At 41.3% G+C, this 24,330-nt stretch overlaps 1 protein-coding gene across 1 annotated transcript in view; it reads right to left on the minus strand.

The window, feature by feature from the left end:
- Positions 1–24,330, minus strand: part of nek11 (NIMA-related kinase 11) — a 292,196-nt gene that overhangs the window by 163,397 nt on the left and 104,469 nt on the right. Inside the window, exons 4-7 of the mRNA XM_060850033.1 lie at positions 23,702–23,766; positions 19,208–19,334; positions 2,188–2,337; positions 2,006–2,084 (exon numbers count right to left, since the gene is read on the minus strand). Of these exons, the coding sequence (XP_060706016.1) occupies positions 2,006–2,084; positions 2,188–2,337; positions 19,208–19,334; positions 23,702–23,766 (421 nt within the window). The remainder of the gene's footprint in view (positions 1–2,005; positions 2,085–2,187; positions 2,338–19,207; positions 19,335–23,701; positions 23,767–24,330) is intronic.

Raw genomic sequence — 24,330 nt, forward strand, 5'->3', positions numbered from 1 at the left:
CTTAGAAGAATAAAAGGTAATCATATTGAAACCTATAAGATCCCAAGGGATAAGGTCAACACTGGGGCAATGCCTTCTCTTTCTGTATTACAGGACCCAGATTAGGACCAAGAAATTGAAATTAAGGAGAAGGCTTTCTCTGAGGCTCATTAATCTCTTTCCCAGAGGCAGTGGAGGCTGGGTCACTGAATTTATCCAAGGCTTAGGTGGATAGATTTTTGATTGATGAGGGACTCATGGGTAATGGGGGGGTGGGGGTGAGATTAGGAATGTGGAACTGAAACCAATACTCCCTCTAAATTTTCTTTCAGTGCACAAGCATCCAAAAGCAGAAGTCAATGCATGGTCACACCATTTCGCGTGTGCAGTACCTCAGAGTAGCTGTGCAGGCATGCGGTTTAGACGGAATATTGGTTATGACCACAATCAGATTGGCTATGATCATGTCAAATTCCTGCTTCAAAGTCCTGTCCTGATGTTCACATCAAAAAGCGGTATGACCCACCTTCTTCATTCACTGTAGTTGTTTAGAGCAGGTGAACCCCACAGCACTGTTAATTGGGAGAGTTCTAGAATTTTGAACCAGCGACAAGGAAAGAACAAGAATATATTTCCATGTCAGGATTGTGAAAGTTTACGGGTGGCATAATTCGCATGGATCTCCTGCTCTCGCCCTTCTAGATAGTAGATGTCCCAGATTTGAAATGTGTAATCATATTCTGAATCTGGGTGGCATGGTGGCTCAGTGGTTAGCACTACTGCCTCGTGGTACCAGGGATTCAGGTTCAATTCCATCCTCAGATGATCGTCTGCGTAGAGTTTTTGTACATTCTCCCAGTGTCTGCATGGGTTTCCTCAAGGTGCTTCAGTTTCCACCCACAGTCCAAAGATGTGCAGGTTAGGTGGATTGGCCATGCCAAATTGCCCATAGTGTTAGGTGCATTAGTCAGGGTTAAATGTAGAGGAAAGGGTCTGGGTGGGCTACTCTTCGCAGGGTCAGTGTGGACTTATTGGGCTGAAGGGCCTGTTTCCACACTGTAGGGAATCTAATCTAAATTACCCATAGTGTCTAGGTATGTGCAGACTTGGTGGATTAGCCCTGGGAAACACTGGGTTAGAGGGTTGGGATGGGTCTGGATGAGATGCTCTTTGGAGGGTTGGTGCAGACTCAATGGGCCAAACGGCCTCTTTCCACACTGTAGGGATTCTATGATTGGTGTATTGATGCACTGTATCTTGTAGGTAGTGCACACTACAGCCTGTATGCACTAGTAATGGAGAGATTGAATGTTGGAGGGGATGTCAATCATTGCTTTGCCATGGTTGGTTTTGAGCTTCTTGAGTGTTGTCAGAGCTGCACCCATCCAGGCAAGTGGGAGCTAATCCATTACACTCCTGTCTTATACCTTGATGATGACTGAACAAATTCTGGGGAGTCAGGAGGTTAAGTTAATTGCCACGGAATTGCTAACCTCTGATCTACCCTTGTCATCACTGTTTTAATGTGGCTTAAGTAATGATGATTTGGAGGAGCCAGTGTTGGACTTGGGTGGACAAAATTAAAAATCACACAACAACAGGTTATAGTCCAAGCGGTTTATTTGGAAGCACTAGCTTTGGGATCACTGCTCCTTCATCAAGTGGTTGTCAATGTAAAGCAATAATCTCACTTAGGATACAAGCTCAGAAATAGATGATTTAGCGAAAATAGGCGCAGATAATGTCTATGCTCAACTCAGCCTTTCCTGATCCAGGGCTTATGCCCGAAACGTCGATTCTCCTGCTCCTTGGATGCTGCCTGACCTGCTGCGCTTTTCCAGCAACACATTTTCAGCTTTCCTGATCCAAATCTAACATCAGAACCCTTCACCTCCATGTATTTGTCTAGCTTTCCCTTAAATACATCTCTACTGTTTGCCTCAAAATGCCCTGAGGTACAAATGCTTGAAGACTGAAAAGATAAACATGATGCAGTAAAGAACAAAGTGCATGTTTACACATATACCTGGAGTTGCTGATCAACGTATGGAATTTTGAGAATTTCCACAGCTGCTGGGCGGTGGGCTGGATCCTTTTGCAACATGCTGTGAGGAAGAAAGTGTGGCACATTGAAGAGGGAGATTGCAGAAATAGACAGTGACGCAGATAAGCTGACAGGGCAATCTATTTCGATAAGGGCATACGTACCTTGTCATGACAGCATTAAGCTCACTGGAATACCTGTCTGGCAGTGACGGAGTTTCACCCTCCACGATTTTCAGGATAACTGACATGAAGTTATGGCCAGTGAATGCATGATCCAAACAGCACACTTCATACAAAATACACGCCAGAGACCTGGGGGGGTTGGAATTAAAAATTGTCATGCATGATGTACCATTAAACCTAGACTAAAAACGAGAAGAGAATAATCCAAAATTAAAATATTGAATAAAAACTGAGATTTCAAGTATAAGTAATGAATTTCAAACTAAATGTGAGTACTATCAGAATAAATAATAATGATTTTTTCACCTACTCTAATCACTTTCTATTCCAGTTCCCACAAAGAAAATGGTAAATGCCTTTCTTTTGTTGATTATGTTCAGAACTGTGAGCAAGTACAAGTCATTAACTAATTTATTTTATAGAATTTCGAGTTTTTATGAATTTTGAATTTGGGAACTCTGGCTATGATTACAAGCATTTCATAAACGTCACAGCAGCTTTGCTCAATAGTTTATCCTAACAGTAAAAGTCTAATTTTATCATCTTATGACACATACTAATTAAAGGAAATAAAAACAGAAAATGCTGGAAAATCTCAGCAGGTCAGACAGAGAGGATGAGAGCTAAAGTTTCAGGTCAGGGACTTTAGTCTGGCAAGATATTAATTTCATGTTCTTTTCTCTCTGCAGATGCTGCCTGTTCTGACAAATATTTGCAGAATTGTTTTGGTTTCAGATTTCCAGCTTCTGTAGTACATTGTTTGTGGAAATCATATGTTAACAGGGATTGTTGCAGATTGGGATAACATTGTTTTGTGTATTGATGGGCCTTTGTGGACCATCACTAACCACTAAGTTCTCCATCCTCATAATAACCTGTTCCTGGAAATTAAGTCTTTCGAATGGAGTTGTGCAGTAAATATCCCAAGGCTAACATCTACTACGCACACACGCTATTTTCAGTTTTAGTCACTTGTCTGTAATATATAAACATATTCAAGGCCATCAAGGGTTATAGGAAAAGAGGAGGCAAATAGATGGGACGAGTGTCAGATTGAATGGTGAGGCAGGCATGATGGGTCAAATGGGAGGAGAAAGTGGGGACTGCAGATGCCGGAGATCAGAGCTGAAAATGTGTTGCTGGAAAAGCACAGTAGGTCAGGCAGCATCCAAGGAACAGGAGAATCGATGTTTTGGGCATAAGCCCTTCTTCAGGAAGAAGGGCTTATGCCCGAAACGTCGATTCTCCTGTTCCTTGGATGCTGCCTGACCTGCTGTGCTTTTCCAGCAACACATTTTCAGCTTTGATGGGCCAAATGGTCTATTCCTATATCTTAAAATGAAATTCCGCTTCCTGTATGCTAACTCACACCAAGTTCTATTCATAGACCATGGTCTTCCTTGTCAAGGGATAAGTACAAGGTGATACAATGCAGTCAAATGTAACAGTGATTACACACTTAATGGGATGATGTCCACAACAACACCAAAATTGAAGCCAGAGTATTCAGGCCTATTGAGTTTGTTCCAACATTCTCTTCGATCATGGCTGATCGTAGGCTTCAACTCCACTTTCACACTCACTCTCAATTCCCTGATGGACAAAAACCCTGTCCATCCCAGCCTCTAATGCACTCAACCATGGCAGGTCCACAGCCCTCTATGGCAGACAGTCAATCCTTCACAATTAGGCCATAATATGTTGGATGCAGAGGTAGCCCTTTCAGCCCAACAAGCCTGTTTCACTATTCTATGTGATCGTGGCTGATCTGATAATCCACAAAACTCTTCCCTGCCTTTTCCCCATAACCCATGGTTCCCTTATTGATTAAAGATCTGTCCATCTCAGCCATGAATATATACTTAATGACCCAGCCTCTACAACCCTCTGTGGTAAAGATTCTACAGATTTACTCTGGGAGAAGAAATTCCTCCTCATCTCTGTCTTGAATGTGTGACTCCTTATTCCAAAATTATGCCTCTGGTCCTAGACTCTCCCACAAGGAGATACAACTTGTCCACACCTGCTCTATCAAGCGCCCTAAGAATCTTGTATGTTTTCATTCAGATCTCCTCCAATTCTTCTAAACTCAAGGCCCAAATTATCCAACTTCTCCTCATTAAAAAAAAGTCTCCTTTCCCGGGATCAGTCTAGTGAACTCTCTCTAGCCTGCCTCCAACACCAGTACATCTTTTCTTCAGTAAAATTATTCACAGTTTTCCAGGGCTTGGTATATTTCAGCAAAGCCTCCCTACTTTCACACTCCATTCCCTTTGAACTAAAAGCTGCATGCTAGCTTTAAGTGATTTACGGACTAGGACCCCTAAATTCCACTGCACTGCAGCCTTTCTCCATTATAATAATGTTCAGTTCCTCTATCCTTCCTACCAAAACATATAACCTCATATTTTCCCACGTTATACCACCCCTAGAGTGCTGACACCATTCTGCCTTCCAACACTGGTCTAAGGGGCTGTGCATTAGTCTGAGCTGGAGGATGGACCATGAATACATCTCAGCAAAAGAGCAATTTTCCTCATGTCAATTGTAAACAATTGGCTCTTATTTTAAGCCTACTGTTTAACCAGGGGTAACACTCTCTCAGCATCTATCCTGTCGAGACCCCATTGAATCTTGTTTATCTCATTGAGGTTACATCTCAAGCTTCTAAGTTCCTAAGAACAATAACCCTAATTATTCAGCTTCTCATTCTAGGACAGCTCTGTCATCTTAGAGGCCAGTCTAGTGAATGTTTGCTGTATCTCGTCTTAAGCATGTGAATGAGCAAAGAATTAGCAGCCATGGATAGATAAAGGCAGGACATGTGGGATATTAGAAGCAAAACTTCAATTGAACAAGAACATAGAAAAAGTTTTTAAAAACACGAGCTTCTTTGACAAAAGATGTAGAAAACAAAAGTTGAGATTTATGACAAATCAGTATAAATTCTGAGTAAGAGAAAATTGAAGATTCACTGGTACAAATATGAAGAATTACTTCGAAGCTATTTCCATGAAAACAATCTGGAAGGCACTGTCTGAGAGGGCAGTGGAGATAGATTCAATTGTTGTTTTCAAATGGGAATTCAGTGTAAACACCTAAAGCGAGCTAGGCTGTATGGACAGGGCAGGGATGTGGGACATGGTGAGGTTCCTCTGGCAGTGGGCTAGCAGAGGTTGAATAGGCCAAAACACACTTCTGTGCTATAACTATTTTAATTTTCTGATCAGGTCTTATGAAGAAAGGTTGAGGGAGCTAGGGTTTTTATCATTGGAGTGAAGGATGAGAGGTGACTTGATAAAGGTGTTCAAGATGATGAGAAGAATAGATAGAGTGGCTAGCCAGAGACCTTTTCTCAGGGTGGAAATGGCTATCACGAGGGGGTATTATTTTAAGGTGATTGGAGGAAGGTATAGGGGAGATGTCAGAGGTAGGTTCTTTACACAGAGAGTGGTGTTTGTGTAGAATGCAATGCCAGCAGTGGGAGTAAAGTCAGATACATTAAGGACATTTAAGCGACACTCTTGGATAGGCACATGGATGATAGTAAAAAGAAAGGTATGTAGGTTAGTTTGATTTTAGAGTAGGATAAAAGGTCGGCACAACATCAGGGGCTGAAGGGCCTGTACTGTGCTGTACTGTTCCATATTCTATGTTAAAACAGCAGATTAAAGGATGACTTTATGGAATCATGTTACACAACCATTCAGCCCATCGAGCCCCCTCCATTTAAGATAAATGATGTAAATGTGATCTTTCAGAGCAGAACTAAGAGAAAGTGCTGCACTGCCGGAAGTGCTGGTCCTTGGATAAACTGAGTGCCCATCTGTCTGTTTGGGTGCATGAGCCTGTGGCTCTATTCTGAAGCAGAGCAGTGGAGTTGTCCCCAAATAACTGCACAGAGGCTGGTATCCCATCACCAAGTCACCCTTTATGTACATGTGCCCAGTACTTGGGCTCTGACCAGCTAGTTCAAAGCCAGTCCCTAGAGTGAGGAGACTTTCGGAATCTCCTGCTTATATCTATCAGCCAGGGCTCCCCGGTTGGGAGCGGTTAACAACCCCAATCAAGGATCTCATAATCAACAAGATCAACCTGGCCCTGGTTCGAAGGGCTTATGTCCGAAATGTTGACTCTCCTGCTCCTCGGATGCTGCCTGACCAGCTGTGCTTTTCCAGACCCACATTTTATGACTCCAATCACTGCACTCCAGTTCAATCTTTATCCCTCAAGTGGCATCACAAGAGAGTGAACTATCTGGTCATTATCACATTATTACTCATGGGAGCTTGCTGTGAACTGATTGGCTGTCATATTGCAACAGGAACAATGCTTCAAAAAGTATTTCATAGCTACAAAGCACTTTGCAATGTGCAAGTACCACGAACAATTCTATATAAATGCAAGCCTTTCTTTGTTTTTTTTTCTTTGAAATGATATCCTTGCAGGCGTATAAAGCACAAAAATGAGCTGCACAAAACCCATGGCAAACCGTGTGGATGCAATTGAGGGAGTAAACTGTGGGACTGCTCGGTAGGTTGACAACATCTGATTAGATTAGATTAGATTACTTACAGTGTGGAAACAGGCCCTTCGGCCCAACAAGTCCACACCGACCCGCCGAAGCGCAACCCACCCATACCCTTACATTTACCCCTTACCTAACACTACGGGCAATTTAGCATGGCCAATTCACCTGACCCGCACATCTTTGGACCTGTGGGAGGAAACCGGAGCACCCGGAGGAAACCCACACAGACTCTGCAAAGAGAAATGGAGTAGATGTTTCAGGTCTGCTATCTGTCATTTTGAACTCAATTCTGATGAAATGCCATTGATCTAAAGCATCAACTTTCACAGGTGCTGCTTGATCACCAGCTGTTCCTAGCACTCTGTTTACTTTCCTGATTTCCAGCATCCAACTTTTTTTTTCGCTGTTGCATTTAAGAAGAACCAGAATGAATAGGTGAGTGAGAGAAACGTTGCTGGATAAATTAATGAGATTGGATGACTAAAGCTGGGAAAAGACTTGGGTAGAGAATACAGTCAGTTGGGCCAAATCACCTGTTTCTACAACATAAATGTCAAGTAACATTTGAATAAAACTCCTGCAAATACAAAACAAATATTCAATTGCTGCTTAACCAAAGATAAAACAAAATTAAATTAAAATCAGCCCACAATGTGATAATAGACAGCTTTGTGATCAGGTCGTGCATAATGCTCACTCACACTGCATTTTATTACTCGAAAGAATTTTTGTTAACAGTAAGTGAAAAACCATATTAGATCTTTCTGAAAGGAAAGTTTGCCAACAACACTGGAAGCAGATACCTTGCAAACTATGATTCATGCCAGGCCACCTATAGAAATACGGCAAAAAACATCTTACATCAAAAACAAAACGTTGACAGCTTGCATCCATCTGGTCACAAATTCCCATCTGGTATGTAACGTTATCATGTGAGTATGTATTATAGCACGCTTTAAAAACAGACTGACCTCACTTGAGGTACCTGTAATGACCCAGAGGAAGAGGCCGAAGCAGCAGGAGTGATAGGGTCCTCAGCAGTTGGCTGTTACCTGGGTAGATGCCTTCAATTACAGAACAGGAAGCAGAACCACATCCACAAACAAATCCCAGAGCCAGAACCATAATCCAAATGGTTATAACCAGGATGGGAAAGCCATCATTGTCACCTTGCTGTGATGTCTGGATACCACCAACTTTGTGGTTGGGTTAGAGTGCTGACACAATTCTGCCTTCTAACACTGGTCTAAGGGGCTGTGCATTAGTCTGAGCTGGAGGATGGACCATGAATACATCTCAGCAAAAGAGACTGCTGACTTAGCTAACAGGATGCACTTGTTACACCTTAGCAACTACATTAAGGTTACATGAGCTCTTAGATATATGAACTGTTGCTGATAAGAGGTAGAGAAAACACTTAACTCCAACATGTGACTAACTCCCTCTGTCCTGAGCTTTCATGCAGTCCCATAGTCAGTAATTAATGTATACATTTTAGAGACATGCTCATGACATCGCCATTGTATCATGGTATAGGACATAAAATTCTCAGGCTCCATATTACTCTACAATCATGTGAAGTGCTATTGAAAACATTCTTTGCTGGAACTAATAACCTAATATTAGCCCAGACACTTATATGCCTGAGGAATGCAATGCTTGTACATGATAGTTGGTCGTATTAAATGTCTGTTGAATTCTTCAAAACCAGAATATCCATGCCCAGTTTTTTATGTTAAAAAGGATAATCATTGTTGTATCAGACTCCAATCTAAATTATATTACTGTATAATTGTTTTAAATATGCCTTTCAGAAAATAAGTAATTACTTATGAATTTCAGGGAGGTGAATGTGCCTTTTTGTATTCTGCAGTTTACCTATTCAGGAGCACAGGGAGAGCACAGGAACATGGAGAGAGAGAGAGAGAGAGAGCGAGAGAGAGAGAGAGAGAGAGAGAGAGAGAAAGAGAAAGAGAGCAGGACCATTCAAGCCCAATACTGAGTCAATCCATGCAGGTTTCAGTCCAGCACTGTCAGGTTGCAAATGGGTGCAGTCTGAATACTGGAACATCATTTTTAAAAAGGTAGAAATGCTGCTGAACCACCTTTAAAAAAATGCTAGCTATGTGAAAATATATCCAACACTTTTTTTAATATACAATTCATGGAGAAAATAGCAAATGCATCTGTCCCTACATCTTGAAAAAGAAATAAAATATAAAGACTTTATTGCATTTCGTTTTCTGAGTCAGAAAGTAATATTCATGTAAAATGATTAAATATTAACTAGTAATATTGGAATCTTTTATCAATTTGATTTGAATGGAATAATTTAAACATATTTGCACCTACTAGTCACAAAAAAGACTTGTTTTGTTTCCTGTCTTCACTTTTATTTCTAGCTGTTTATGAGTTGGATGTAACAGATAAGATTCCTTGATTTTTTTTATACTCAGCACAACTTTCCATTTTGAGTGATCAAAGTCAGAGAACACTCCCTTATTTTTGTATAAGAAATAGGAGATGGAGTAGGCTATTCAGCCCCTTGAGCCTGGTCTACATTCAATGAAATCATGGGTATTCTGACTGTGGTCTTAATGCTACTTTTCTTCCTGCCTCCACCTCAACCCGTCTCCACCTAATTGGTCAATTAAAAATTTGTCAAACGCAGGTTTGAATATACTCAGTCAGCCTGCTGATATGATCCCAGCCGAAGGTAATGCTGAACAAGTTATTTTTCAATTTACACATGGGATGTGGGCGACACTGGCTTGGGCAAGGTTTATTGCCCATTCCTTCAGAAGGTGGTGGTGAGCTGCCTTCTCAAGCTACTGCAGTCCATGTGCTATAGGCAGACCCAGAATGCCATTCGAGAGGGAATTCTGGGATTCCAATCCAGCAACAGTGAAAAAGAAACACTGCTACGTTTCCAAGTCAGGATGGTGCATTGTTTGGATAGAAACTCGCAGGTGGTGGTGTTTATCCCATGTATTTGCTACCCATATCAACCTAGATGGAAGCAATGACCTGGAGGAGCTGGTGTTGGACTGGGGTGGATAAAGTTAAAAGTCACACAATACCAGGTTATGCTCCAACAGGTTTATTTGGAAGCACTGGCTTTCAGAGTGCCACTCCATCAGGTGGCTGGGGAGAATAAAATCATGATCACAGAATTTAAACCCAAAGGAGTCCAGTCCAGTGTCATACATTAAACAATCTTAGATTAAATCTTTCATCTTTTAGAATGGGATATGCTGGTTTCTGTTCTTTGAAATGTAAATCCCAGAACTTCTTTTAAATTACGTTCTCAGATAGCTCAACTTTTCTAACAACAGTTGTGAAGTCTGTCTGTGTCCTAATGTTGAGTCAGATTGATGAACCCTCTGCTTAGTTTTACAGAGTTTTACTGAGTAGATGGAAGCAGCCGCGGGTTTAGAAGATTCTAATAAAGGATCTTTGGTTAATTTCTGTTGTGCATTTTGTAGATAGTACATACTGCTGCTACTGGGCATTGATGGTGGAGGGAGTGAATGTTTTTCTAGTCAAATTCCAGAATGAAACCTAGTTTGATAGATTTTTTTTCAATTCAGCAGTTGATCACTGGAATGTGTTCACGTGAGGCTGCAGGTATTCTTTAACAATAGAACATAAGTTTATTACACAAAATAAGTTAAAAAAACAAATAAAACCAGAGGTGCATACCAACACAAAATTTCAATCTGTTTCCCAACATCGCCCAACAGGGATTCAATCCCAGGGAAATATCAATTCTATCTCAACTTTAGATCAGAATCTCTACAGTGTGAAAACAGGCCCTTCGGCCCAACATGTCCACACCAACCCTCTGAAGAGTAACCTATTTCCCTCTGACTAATGCACCTAACACTATGGGCAATTTAGCATGGCCAATTCACCTGACTGTGAGAGGAAACCGGAGCACCTGGAAGAAACCCATGCAGACACGGGGAGAACATGCAAACTCCACACAGTCAGTCGCCTGAGGCTGGACTCGAACCTGGGACCCTGGTGCTGTGAGGCAGCAGTGCTAACCACTGTGCCACCTGTAGTGAACTGATATCTTACAATTTTTTTTTTCGTTTTGGACTGTTGAGATTGTTTTGTATGGTTCTTTTCCAGGCCTTCTGACAGGAAGCTTTCACAATTCAGATGGCCTCAACTTTCTCTGTTCTACCACCTCTCCTGGATTGGAAGCTTCAGACTAGAAGCCATTTCTGCTGAGGTGACTGGTTCCCCTGAACTGACTTGATTCCCCAGCTAAAACAAACTATTTCTACCTTCTGAACTAAAACCGGGAAGCTTCGTTTCTGAAATCAAAACTAAACTAATGCCTTAATGTGCTTACTCTGCCCATCATTAACACAACAATATAAACATTTTATTCATTTTGTACTACAGGGGTTCTGCCAAACACTTGACTGTCATCATACCTTTTCTTGGAACTGATGTATCCAAGTCACTCTTCCAAATTGACTTTCTGATATTAAAAAGAAACCTTTTTACTTTTATACATTTTTGATCACACAGCCACCATTGCTCTCTGGGGTAGAGAATTCAAAATGGTAACATTCCTCTGAGAAAAGAAATACCTCTTCATCTCCACCTTCAATTGGAGACTTGTTTTCTTGAAACTGCCTCTTAGATCTAGGTACTCCAGTGCGGGAAAGCATCCTCTCAGCATCTACCCTGTCAAATCCCCTCAGAATCTTACATGTTTCTATAAGATCAGACAATACCTTCATCCCAGCTGAGCTAGCACACTCTAAACTGATTCGAAAAAGAAAGTCTTCTTACATACGTTAATGAAACTTGGACACAGTATTCTAGGTATGGCCTCCCTAATGCCTGTATAGCATAGCAAGACTTCCCTACATTTATGGTCCATCTTTTACAATAAAGGTCAACATTCCATTTTGCTATCATGATTAGCATGGAAGTAGACCCTTTGGTCCAACCTATCCATGCTGAACATAATCTCAAACTAAACTAGACCCACTTGCCTACTCTTGGTCCAAATCCATCCCAACTTTTCCTATTCATATACTTATACAAATGTGATTTAAATATTGTAATTGTACCACATTTGCCACTTCCTCAGGAAGTTCTTTCCATATGCGAACCATCCTCTGTGAAAAAAACTTGCCTCTCTTGTCTTTAAATCTCTCACATTAAAAAAGGTTGCCCTAGTCATGAAATCCCTCACCCAAAGGAAAAGACACCTACCATTAACCCTATCCATACCCCTCATGATTTTATAGACTTCTATAAGGTCACCTCTCAACCTCGTACACTCCAGTGAAAAAAGTTCCAGCCTTTCTTTATAACTCATTATAACTTTATAAATTGCTGTCCATACATGCTGATATTTTGTGATTCATGTACAAAAACACACAGATCCCTTTCTACAGCAGCATTCTGCAGTCCATCTCCATTTAAATAATAAGCAGCTTTTCTATTCTTCCTGCTGTAGAGGATAAATTCAGTTTCTCACATTAAACCCCAACATTTTACCCGCATATCACTTCACTTATTTAGAGCCATTTGCAATTACTTGTGTCGTCCTCACAATTCACTAACGGAGCCAGAATCCCAAGGCTTTGCAACTTGTTAAAGCATGAAACAAGTCTCAGGAAGAACTGATATCAATTACAACTGTAATGTTGCACAGAGCTCTGTGCAAACGATGCAATCCATAATATTTATGTAATGAGGGATTTGTTCTGGTTGTCTTAACCCATTCATTGATCTACTAACATTCCCAAGGAACTAAGGTTACAACAGATACACATTCTATCCTGTTTATATAAATTGTATCTAATTGTTTAATTGCATTACACTGAATTCAAAGTGCATCCTATTAATTAGTTCTTGCATTCCATGCAGATGAAGGGATTAATGTCCATGTCAATTACAAATTTACTGGACAATAGTTTGCATTTATATATCTGATGAGGATAAAATGTCTCATTGATGAAAAATGAACAAGAGAACAGCAAGCAAATACATTGCCTGCTGTCTCAGGTAGGTATAAAAGAACCATTACTGGCACTTTCACAGGTCGAGCAAGAGAGAGAGATTCCTGTTGATATTTAGTCCACAGCTATCCTGACTAAGACTGGATTATCTGCATGGTATCTCAGTGCTGCTTGTGAGAGCTTGCTGTGTACATATTGGTGTGGGAGCAGATGCACAGTGGGACTGTTACTGGCTTGGTAATTCAACGCACAGGCTCATGACCCAGAGATTCTGCAGCTGGAATTTCAAAACAGAGTCAAGAACCAGACATTTGGATTCATTCCAACCTGCATTTTATAAAACATAAGAAACAGCAGTGGGAGTAGTTTCATAAAAGCTATATAGAAATATGTAACGGGTGAAATGAGAACAAGAGGGGAGGATGAAAAGGGGCAGAACTTCTCTTGCAATGTGAAAGCACTTTATAATTCCTCAATTCATTACACTGAAAAGTAGTAAATAGAGTGCCAAACAATTTAAGCTCAAAATAGTGATGCTAAAATGGTTTTGCAATGAGTTTTGCTTTCATTTTACAGATAGGTAACACTAAGACAAAAGACAGAAATATTGAAAAAGCAGCTGGAGTAGGCTGTTCGGCCCTTCAAGCCAGCTCCTCTATTCAATGTGATCATGCATCATCATTTAACTCAGTCCCTGTTCTCGTTTTCTCCCCATACCCTTTGATTCTTAGAGCATTCTTAGAGCAGCTGGTGCTGGAGCCGACAAGGGAGAAGGCAATTCTGGATCTGGTATTGTGTAACGAACCAGAATTGGTCAGAGACCTCGAAGTGAAGGAGCCATTGGGAAGTAGTGACCATAATACATTAAGCTTCAATCTGCAAGTTGAGGTGGAGACGGTACAGTCAGAAATGACAGTACAAAGCTCAATGGTGCAATACCTTAGCAGGGATGACCGTGGAGGAACAATGGCGGATATTTCTGTGTATAATGCAGAAGTTGCAGGATCAGTTCATTCCTAAAAGGAAGAAAGATCCTAGGAGGAGACATGGGCGGCCGTGGCTGACGAGGGAAGTTAAGAAACATATAAAGTTAAAAGAGAAAAAGTATAACATAGCAAAGATAAGTGGGAAAACAGAGGACTGGGAAGCTTTTAAAGAGCAACAGAGGATTACTAAGAAGGAAATACGCAGAGGAAAAATAAGGTACGAAGGTAAACTGGCCAATAATATAAAGGAGGATAGTAAAAGCTTTTTTAAGTATGTGCAAGGCAAAAAAATGGTTAGGACTAAAATTGGGCCCTTGAAGACAGAAACAGGTGAATATATTACGGGGAACAAAGAAATGGCAGAAGAATTAAATGGATACTTCAGATCTGTGTTCACTGGGGAAGACACAAGCAATCTCCCTGAGGTAACAGTGGCTGAAGGACCTGAACTTAAGGGAATCTATATTTGCCAGGACTTTGGTGTTGGAGAGACTGTTAGGTCTGAAGGTTGATAAGTCTCCGGGGCCTGATGGTCTACATCCCAGGGTACTGAAGGAGGTGGCTCGGGAAATTGTGGATGCGTTGGTGATTATTTTCCAGAGTTCAATAGATTCGGGGTCGGTTCCTGAGGATTGGAGGGTGGCTAATGTTATACCACTTTTTAAGAAAGGTGGGAGAGAGAAAGCAGGAAATTATAGACCAGTTAGTCTGGGAAAGATGCTGGAGTCTATTATAAAGGATGAAATTACGGCACATCTGGATAGTAGTAACAGGTTAGGACAGAGTCAGCATGGATTTATGAAGGGGAAATCATACTTGACTAATCTTCTTGAATTTTTTGACGATGTAACTCTGAAGATGGACAAGGGAGATCCAGTAGATGTAGTGTACCTGGACTTTCAGAAAGCTTTTGATAAAGTCCCACACAGGAGGTTAGTGAGTAAAATTAGGGAGCATGGTATTGGGGGCAAAGTACTAGATTGGATTGAAAATTGGTTGGCTGATAGGAAACAAAGGGTAGTGATAAACAGCTCCATTTCAGAATGGCAGGCAGTGACCAGTGGGGTACCTCAGGGATCCGTGCTGGGACCGCAGCTTTTTACAATGTATGTAAATGATATAGAAGATGGTATCAGCAATAACATTAGCAAATTTGCTGATGATACAAAGCTGGGTGGCAGGGTGAAATGTGATGAGGATGTTAGGAGATTACAGGGTGACCTGGACAAGTTAGGTGAGTGGGCAGATGCATGGCAGATGCAGTTTAATGTGGACAAATGTATGGTTATCCACTTTGGTGGCAAGAACAGGAAACCAGATTACTATCTCAATGGAATCAATTTAGGTAAAGAGGCAGCACAGAGAGATCTGGGTGTTCTTGTACACCAGTCAATGAAGGCAAGCATGCAGGTACAGCAGATAGTGAAGAAGACTAATAGCATGCTGGCCTTCACAACAAGAGGAATTGAATATAGAAGCAAAGAGGTGCTGTACAGGGCACTGGTAAGACCACACCTGGAGTACTGTGTACAGTTCTGGTCTCCAAATTTGAGGAAAGACATTCTGGCTATTGAGGGAGTGCAGCGTAGGTTCACGGGGTCAATTCCTGGAATGGCAGGATTACCTTACACTGAATGACTGAAGCAACTGGGCTTGTATACCCTTGAGTTTAGAAGACTGAGAGGGGATCTAATTGAGACATATAAGATTATGAAAGGATTGGACACTCTGGCAGCAGGAAACATGTTTCCGCTGATGGGTGAGTGCCGAACCAGAAGACACAGATTAAAAATACAGGGTAGACCATTTAGGACAGAGATGAGGAGAAACTTCTTCACCCAGAGAGTGGTGGCTGTGTGGAATGCTCTGCCCCAGAAGGCAGTGGAGGCCCAGTCTTTGGATTCATTTAAGAAAGAGTTGGCTAGAGCTCTCAAAGATAGTGGAATATAGGGTTATGGAGATAAGGCAGGAAGAGGATACTAATTAGGAATGATCAGCCATGATCATATTGAATGGCGGTGCAGGCTTGAAGGGCTGAATGGCCTACTCCTGCACCTATTGTCTATTGTCTATTGATCCCTTTAACCCCAAAAACTATATCTAATTCCTTCTTGAAAACATTCAGTGTTTTGGCCTTAACTGCTTTCTTTGGCAGAGAATTCCACAGGCTCCCCACTCTCTGGGTGAAGATGGTTCTTCTCATTTCAGCCTGAAATGGACTACCCCATAACCTCAGATTGTGATGGCTGGTTCTGGGCTGCCTGATCATCAGGAACATCCTTCCTGTGATGGTTTACCCTGTCTAATCCTGTTGGAATTTTCTATGAGAGCCATTCACCACCCACCTTTCCTCCAATTCTTCTAAACCCTGGTGAATATAATCCGAACCAATCCAGTATCTCTTTTGTATGTCTATCCTGCCATCTTAGGAATCAGTCTGGCAATCCTTCTTAGCAACTCCTCCAGAGCCAGAACATCCTTCCTCAGATAAGCAAGCTGAAAATGCACACAGTGCGCCAGGTACAAAGTCTGGATGAGCTCAGAGCAGTGATGCGCCTTTGCCAACACCTTTGAAACTTTCGACTCCCCCCGTGTCCCCCTCCAACAATCCTCGGGACAGCAGACACATGCAAACACCACCAACTGCAAGATCCATTGCAAGTCCCACAGCAGCCTCACTTGACCCCTTCCCCAATCACTGGTCCCTTACTGCCGTTGAGTTACAAAGCTAGAAATCCCTTCTGAACATCACAAACCAATCACCTTGACTGACTAGCAGCCCTGTCCCTCAAGTTGTATTACTGTCTGCTGAGGACTGAAGACCTTTGGAAAATTGACTGAGGAACTGGTGAAAGAGGTGGTTGCTAAGGAGACACACGGAGATAAATGGGCAGAATGGTTCAAGAAGTGTTGTCGGGTTTGCAGACAACAGTGTGATGAAGTTAGGAAAGAGAATACTGGAGAGCTCATAGCCAGAATCAACATGATGGGAATGTTGAGAGAGATTTTCAGAAATGAACGGAGATGAATACTTAGGAGATGAACACAGGAGGTTGTACCTTTCAGGTTGGGAAAACACTATGGATCATTATTATTATAATGCTGCGACTGAGAAGCTTTGTGAACTTCACCACCAATCGTAGTTGGTATTAGCTGGTATTAGTCTAAACTACAGATGTGGGAAAGGACAGCCACACATAGGCTCAAACATAATGATCAGGTTTATTATACAGAACTTAATGGCCAATTGCATTACATCAAAGAAACACGACTGTATCTTGTGAGACATGACTCAACTTAAGAGTCAGCTTCCATTACTACTGCTGAAAGATTTTCACACAGTGCTGGTTAACTCCTCCTAGAGACAATCCTTTATACCCTGCTAGGCAGAGCTTATATCGCAATGTCAGTCAACCCTTTCATGTCCTTACACAGTAATGTTTACCAGAGGTGATGCCTAAGCGAGGCTACAATATAACGTACAAAAAGACCAAGGGAAGAAAATAGAATTAATGACATAGTTGCAGAATGTTTAGTGGGGGCCCAAGGACAATAGCTTTAGTCTTCCTATTAGAGAGCTAATGTTATTATGATCACAACTGATCGTAATACTGGACAAGTTAGATATCAGAATGAAAACTGGCTTGATAGACCATAAGGTTAATTTGTGCAGTTGCTAACTGTGGTGCTTAGTCACTGAGCATATTCAGACAAGGCAGCCATTGTTCTTTAAAAAAAGAGCACAAGTTTATTACATGAAAAGAACAAACAAATAAAGATATATACGACAGTAGAGAAAGATTTTAACAGAAACTGCAATGCAAAGTTTTGCTTTACAGTCTTCAGGTCTCAACATTGAGCTGAACCACTTCAGAGCATGGACACTGTCCTCCATTTTGCTTAGACATTCCCTGCCCTATGTCTTTTGCTTCTGGCATCTTCCCTCATCCTCCCACTTTGCCAACACCATAAAACCATCATTTTTAGCCCTCCTTCAGTTCAGAAGAATAGTCATATCTGACTTAAAACATTAACTGTTCCCTGCTGCACCACAGATGCCGCCAGACCTGCTGTGTTTCTGTTTTAAGTCAGATTTCTAGCATCCAGTGCATTTTACTTTTATTAAACAATATTTCAACCTATTTCCCAGCAATATCCTTTACAGATAATTAATCCCAGTGAAGGGTCACTTCAGCTTAACTGTATTCTTTACTTAACTGACTCTTGAGTCATAATGGCATAAACACTTATTTCCGGTTCTAATGACCTAACCGACTTTCAGTTTTGACAGAACACAGAACATAGATTACAAAACAGTACATCACAGGCACAGGCCTTTTGACCCTTAGGTTTAAAGGTAAGAGGGAAAAGATTTCAAAGGGACCTGAGGGGCAACTTTTTCACAGAGGGTGGTGCGCATATGGAATGAACTGCCGGAGAAAATGGTAGAGGCAGGTACAATTGCAAAATTTAAAAGATATTTGGACTGGTACATGGATAGGAAAGGTTAGAGGGATGTGGGCCAAACCCAGGCAAATGGGAGTCGTTCAGTTTAGGAACCTTGGTCGGCATGGACGAATTGGGCTGAAGGATCAGTTTCTGTGCTGTATGACTATTACGCAATGACTATTACGCAATGACCATCTACCTTATCCATTCTCTCATCATTTTATAAACTTCTAACAGATCCCCCACAGCTTGAAAACCTCTACATAATCTCTCATGGCTTGGAGATTTACAAACTAAAACCCTTCTGTCAGCATGAAACTGTTCTGAACTTCAACTTTATTCTAACCTAACCTTCTTCTGGTCTGTTCTCTCCAAATGTCACAACATTTCAACTATCTAAACACTTCCTCAGTTAACACCACAGATATCCTGCTGGGCACCCTAACAGAAGTTGCATGCCTTCTTGGAAATGCTGTATTTTATATCTCTAGTTCACTGTTCCAAAATGACTTTATGACTTCTTAAAAAAAAGACTTCTCAGAACTGAAACCACTTATCTATCTTATTACAATTCAAGGTTAAAATTCCAAAGTGATAATGCTATATAATGCGCCTTTAATGCACTAACCACTGCAGTTGGGAGGGAGATGCAGCATTTTGGAGCCCTGACATATTTGACTACAGAGTGGGTGTAATGCATTGAGTTTCTAGTTAAAGACTTGTCATTGTGGGAAAGGAAAAGATCAAGAGTGTCTCAAGACAAGTGTAGGGGCTGAATTGCCTGGAGATCCTTACATACCTTTATCATACAATTTTAGACAAGAAACCAGCCTCCACCTGACGCTGGAGATAGAGTCCCTGTTGAACAAGGAATGATTTGTGAACGGGTTAACAAAATAAATGAACCTTCCTTCGCCAGGTTAATCTCAATGAAATGATAGGCTAAATGAAACTGGGACTAATGTAAATGTAGACACACATTGTCAAAGCCTGCCAGCCTGGAAACTAATTCCATCAGTACACACAAACTACCCACTCACCATATGTCAGACTTGGAATTGTAACCCTGGTGACTGAGGACCTCTGGACTCATATAGTAAGGTGTTCCAGTGAAAGTTGTTGCCAGGTCACACGAGCCCATCAGGAGGCGAGAAACTCCAAAGTCTCCTTTATTTAAAAAAAGAGAGAAAATGCTTTATGTCCAAGAAGCTGCAGCCTGGTTTAGAAATATATGGTGAAGTTTTAGCACTGATATAAATGAAGGAGAACAGACATATTGGATGTTTCATTCCCTGGATTTTCAGCTAGACGATCCTCTGCCAAATTCATACACCAGAGACTGACACTTGAGAGAAATAGGTGGGAAAAAGGATTTAATAACCAACCTTGAGCACAGACTCACTGGCATCACAAGGGGCAATCTGTGTCTCAGTTATCTTGTAAAATAGTTTGACTACAACAGTGCAATGGTAAAGTTGTCAACAGCATGCTTCCACAAAAGTTAATTAGAAAATAAAATAGAAAACTGACTGTGGAAAAGTTAACTTCCCCTTGTAGGAGTGTCTAAGGCCAGAGGGCAAAGTCTCAGAGCAAGGGGTCACCCATTTAAGACAGAGATAAGGAGAATGTTTTTCTCTCCGAATGTAGTGTGTCTGTGGAACCTTTACTGCAGAAGGCTCTCGAGGATGGGTCATTATATATTCGAGGCTGAGCTAGACAGATTTTTAATCAGTCAGCCAGGGAATCAACAGCTGTGGGGAAAAGGCAAATAAGTTGAGTTGGGGATTATCAGATCAGTCATGAATGATGGAGTTGATTTGGCAGGCCGAATGTCCCACCTCTCCTACTACATCTTGTGGTTTATCCATGTATGGTTTTCATCTCCTGACAGAAGGAAGGACATGTCTGCATTGGGACAGATCAGCGAAGGTTTACTTGACTGATTCTTGAAATGAAGGAGACGTGTTGCGAAAGAAGGCTGAGCAAGTTCGGCCGATACTCATCGGAATTTAGAATGAGAAGAGGTGACCTTTCAAAAATGTATAAGATTCCGAAAGGGCTTGACAGAGCAGGTGCTTGAGGGGATGTCTCACCCCATGGAGGACGAGGGAACACTTTTTCAGAATAAAGGGGTCTACCATTCATGAGGGAAAAGTTTATTTTCTGGGGGTCAGTAATTCTTGGATTTCTCTGAGGAGGATGGTAAAGGTTGAGTCATTGAGTATATTCAAGGTTGAGTTAGACGAATTTTAGATGGAGAACGAAGTCAAGGGTTACAGTGGGGTTGGGCATGGACAGACAGGAAAATGGAGGCAGGCCACAATCAGATCAGCCATGATCATATAGAATAGTGGGATAGGCTCAAAGGGCTGAATGGCCCACTCCTGCTCCTATTTCTTCTGATTTTAAAATGCAGAGAATATCCAGCAGGTCAGGCAACAGCTGTGGAAGGAGAAAAAGAGTTAACCTTTTAGCTAGTGATCAGAGGGGGCACTATTTTGCATTTACTATTTCAAATTTCCAGTATCTAGTGGGTTCACTAAGATGTTGCCTGGGATGGAGAATTTCAGTGACAAAGAGACTGGACTCACTGGGGTTGTCTTCCTTAGAATAGAGGAAGTTGAGAGAGGACATGATTGAGAGGTGTACAATTAAGAGGGGCATGGATAGGGTGGACAAGAATAAACCTTCCCTGTTGATGGAAGGATCAGTGACTGAGGGGGGGTAGATTTAAGCTGATGGGCAGGACATTCAGAGGAGATCTGAGAGAAAACAATTTCACCCAGAGGTTGGTGGGCATCTGGAACTCACTGTCAGTAAGGGTGGTAGAGGAAAGAAATCCTCATAACATTTAAGAAGTATTGGTCTCCTTCCTATTGGAAAGATATTGTGAAACTTGAAAGGGTTCAGAAAAGAGCTACAAGGATGTCGCCAGGGTTGGAGGATTTGAGCTACAGGGAGAGGCTGAACAGGCTGGGGATGTTTTCCCTGGAGCGTCGGAGGCTGAGAGGTGACCTTATAGAGGTTTACAAAATTATGAGGGGCATGGATAGGGTAAATAGAGAAAGTCTTTTCCCTGCAGTCAGGGAGTCCAGAACTAGAGGGCATAGGTTTAGGGTGAGAGGGGAAAGACATAAAAGAGACCTAAAGGGCAATTTTTTCACACAGAAGGTGGTACGTGTATAGAATGAGCTGTGAGAGGAAGTGGTGGAGGCTAGTAAGATTGCAACATTTAAGAGGCATTTGGATGGGCATATGAATAGGGAGGGCTTGGAGGGATATAATCTGGGCTCTGACAGGTGGGACTAGATTGGGTTGGGATATCTGGTCGGCATGGACAGGTTGGATTGAAGGGTCTGTTTCTGTGCTGTACATCTCTATGACTCTATGTGATGGCAAGAGTTGAGTGTGTGGTGCAGGAAAAGCACAGCAGTCAGACAATAGGAGAATCAGCGTTTCGGGCACAAGCCCTTCAGGAAGGGTATACAAGGCTATGGGCCATGTGCTGGAAGATGGGATTCAGTTAGTTAGGTGGCTGCCTTTAACAAGGTGAAACAACGGGGCTTTTTCTGTGTTGTAGCTCTCTGACTCTGTCGATGGTGCCTTTCATCCATCTGGATGATCTCTCACAGGATATTTCAGTCTAACCATATTACAAGATGTTACTTTTTAGGATGGTTTGTAAGATTTTGACTTGAAGCATGTCAAAAAAATATAGTTGGCAGGAAAGAAGAATTCTACAGATGCAGGATATCTGAGAGATATTCAGAAAATGCTGGAAATATTCAGCAAGGTTTTATAATTCTTTCATGGATTATGTGCATAGCTGGTGTAGCAAGCATTTATGGCCCATCCCTAATTGCCCTTGAGAATACTCAGCAGGTCTGGCAGCAGCTGTGGAGGAAAGAACAGAGTTAACATTTCAGCTGGTCATCAGCTTCGGACGAGGGATATTGCATTTTGTAATTTTTATTTCAAATTTCGTGATTTGCTCAGCTATGTTTGAGGGTGGTTAAGGGTCCAGCACATTGCTGTAGGTCTGGAGTCACATGTAGGCCGTGTGTAACAACATTAGATTGCCTTCCCGGAAGGGCATTAGTGAACTAGATGGGCATTTACTGATGATAGTTTCATAGTCACCATCACTAATACTAGCTGTATACTCCAGATTTTTAAAACTCATTCACATGCCAGGGACTTGACCCTATACCCTCAAAGTCTGAGTATTTAAATTGCTAGTCAAGCATTGGACCACTTTATTGTGCAAGTGGCTGAGTTTTGAGCCAGTTAAAAGATTCTCTATTAACGTTTTAGTTCTGGTGAAGTCTGACAAAGCAACTCTGTGTGAGACAGCGAGGCAGAGAGTAGGAATTGCACTTAACAGGTGATAGATTGAACTGATTATGCACTTGTTACTGTGTTTTTGAACATTTTACATTATAAGTAAATGTTGTTGCTTGCTTCTTTATCTGAAAGAAAAATCAAGCCTGATTAAAAACGTCACTTTTTTTCAGTGAGGTGTCAAATTTATTAGACCTTCCTCGCTTCAACTCCTACAAAGAACATAAATAACCATGTGTGTCCACCTGATTGTATATAGGGTGTCCCACCCACTGCCATTCAAATGCCAATTCAGCTTTAATCTCAAAGTGCTGAAGGAAATAAAAATGAATGTAATAGTTCGTAAGCACAGATATTGCTGGAAAATCTCAACAGGTCTGGCAGCATCTTATGAAGGGAGGAACAGGATCAATGTTTTAAAATCGGTTCTGACAAAAAGTCATCAATCTCTCTCTCTCTCTCTCTCTCCTCAGAAGGCATCTGAACTATCACAGAATGATAAAATGCTTCTAACACAAAAAGCACTCACTTATCAAGCCAGTGCTGGCTCACTGCAATTTAACTTGTTTCATTCCCAATGCTGAGTATTCCCAGCATTATTTCAACTTCCCCATCAACCACAGTATTTTGTTTTAGTGTGAAATAAAAAATTTCTGAATCCATTCATTTCCAGGTTACTGTAAGATAAAGAATTCTCTTAGGTTGCCTGCAGTTCTCTCAATCTATTTGATGCAATTTACTACAAGCATGCCCTTGTTATTTGGCTGCTGATTCATCAAAGAAAAAGATTTGAGAGCACGCTGGGTTAACTCGGAAGATAGAAATTATGCCAAACTTATTCACATAAATTGTTAAGGTTAGCAACGCACGATATATATAGCAGAATTTCATGTATGTAGCTATGAAACGTTTCAGGGCCAATTCTTAAGCACAGAATGTGTGCAAATGATAAAATGATAAGCTGCCATAAAATGCTGTAGCCAAAAGTAAAGCAAGTTGTGTCAGTGAAGAAGGAAGTCAAACTCTAGAGACACAACAACTTTGGCAGATAATTAACTAGAGCTTGTTTTATTGGCATGACGGGTGCCTACATTAGATGCAGAAATGCAGATGTGCCACAGTTCTCTCTCAAAAGTTAACGTAAACAATTTCAATAAAATCAGGGAAACAGGGAAAATTTGAGCAATCCTTACCTATTTTTACGAGATTATTTTTCAAGAAGATGTTGCTGCTTTTCAGATCTCTATGAAGTATTCTTCTACAAAGTTTAACAACAAAAAAATCATACAGTCAGATGTTATGGGGGGGAGGGGGGGGAGAAAGAAGCCAGCTTCCTGGAGGACAACAAAAATGTTCTAATAATGAAATAACTATAAATAGAGGCTTCCGCTCAAATTGTGGCAAGCTTTTTTGATGATTATAACAATGACTGCATAAGCTGTAATGAACAAATGCTTATTTTTCCCAATTAAATGTCTTCATCTGCTTGTTTGGAACAGCAGTCTACCAGCTCTCCAGTCGATGTGATTGGATAATTGCCTAAATCAGAGCCACATTCAGCTGTCATTGCTAAGAGCTTTCTCTAACGAAAGCAAAAGACATTTTGACAGCAACCCAAAAAATGAAATGTTTCTCATCTCCGCTCTCTGTTCATGCTTACAAAATGTACTTGTCTATATGCCCAAACCTTCATTGCTCTGGAAGTTTGATTCTCAAGAGCACTAAGTAAACACAAGTTAGAAGTTCTTCTGTTAAATATATGCCAAGGTGTTTGAAGTGAATGTGTTTCTCCCTCATGATTGAGAACCACTGCAACACAACT

This window comes from Hemiscyllium ocellatum, chromosome 34, assembly GCF_020745735.1.
Source record: "Hemiscyllium ocellatum isolate sHemOce1 chromosome 34, sHemOce1.pat.X.cur, whole genome shotgun sequence".
NCBI classification, from domain to species: domain Eukaryota; kingdom Metazoa; phylum Chordata; class Chondrichthyes; order Orectolobiformes; family Hemiscylliidae; genus Hemiscyllium; species Hemiscyllium ocellatum.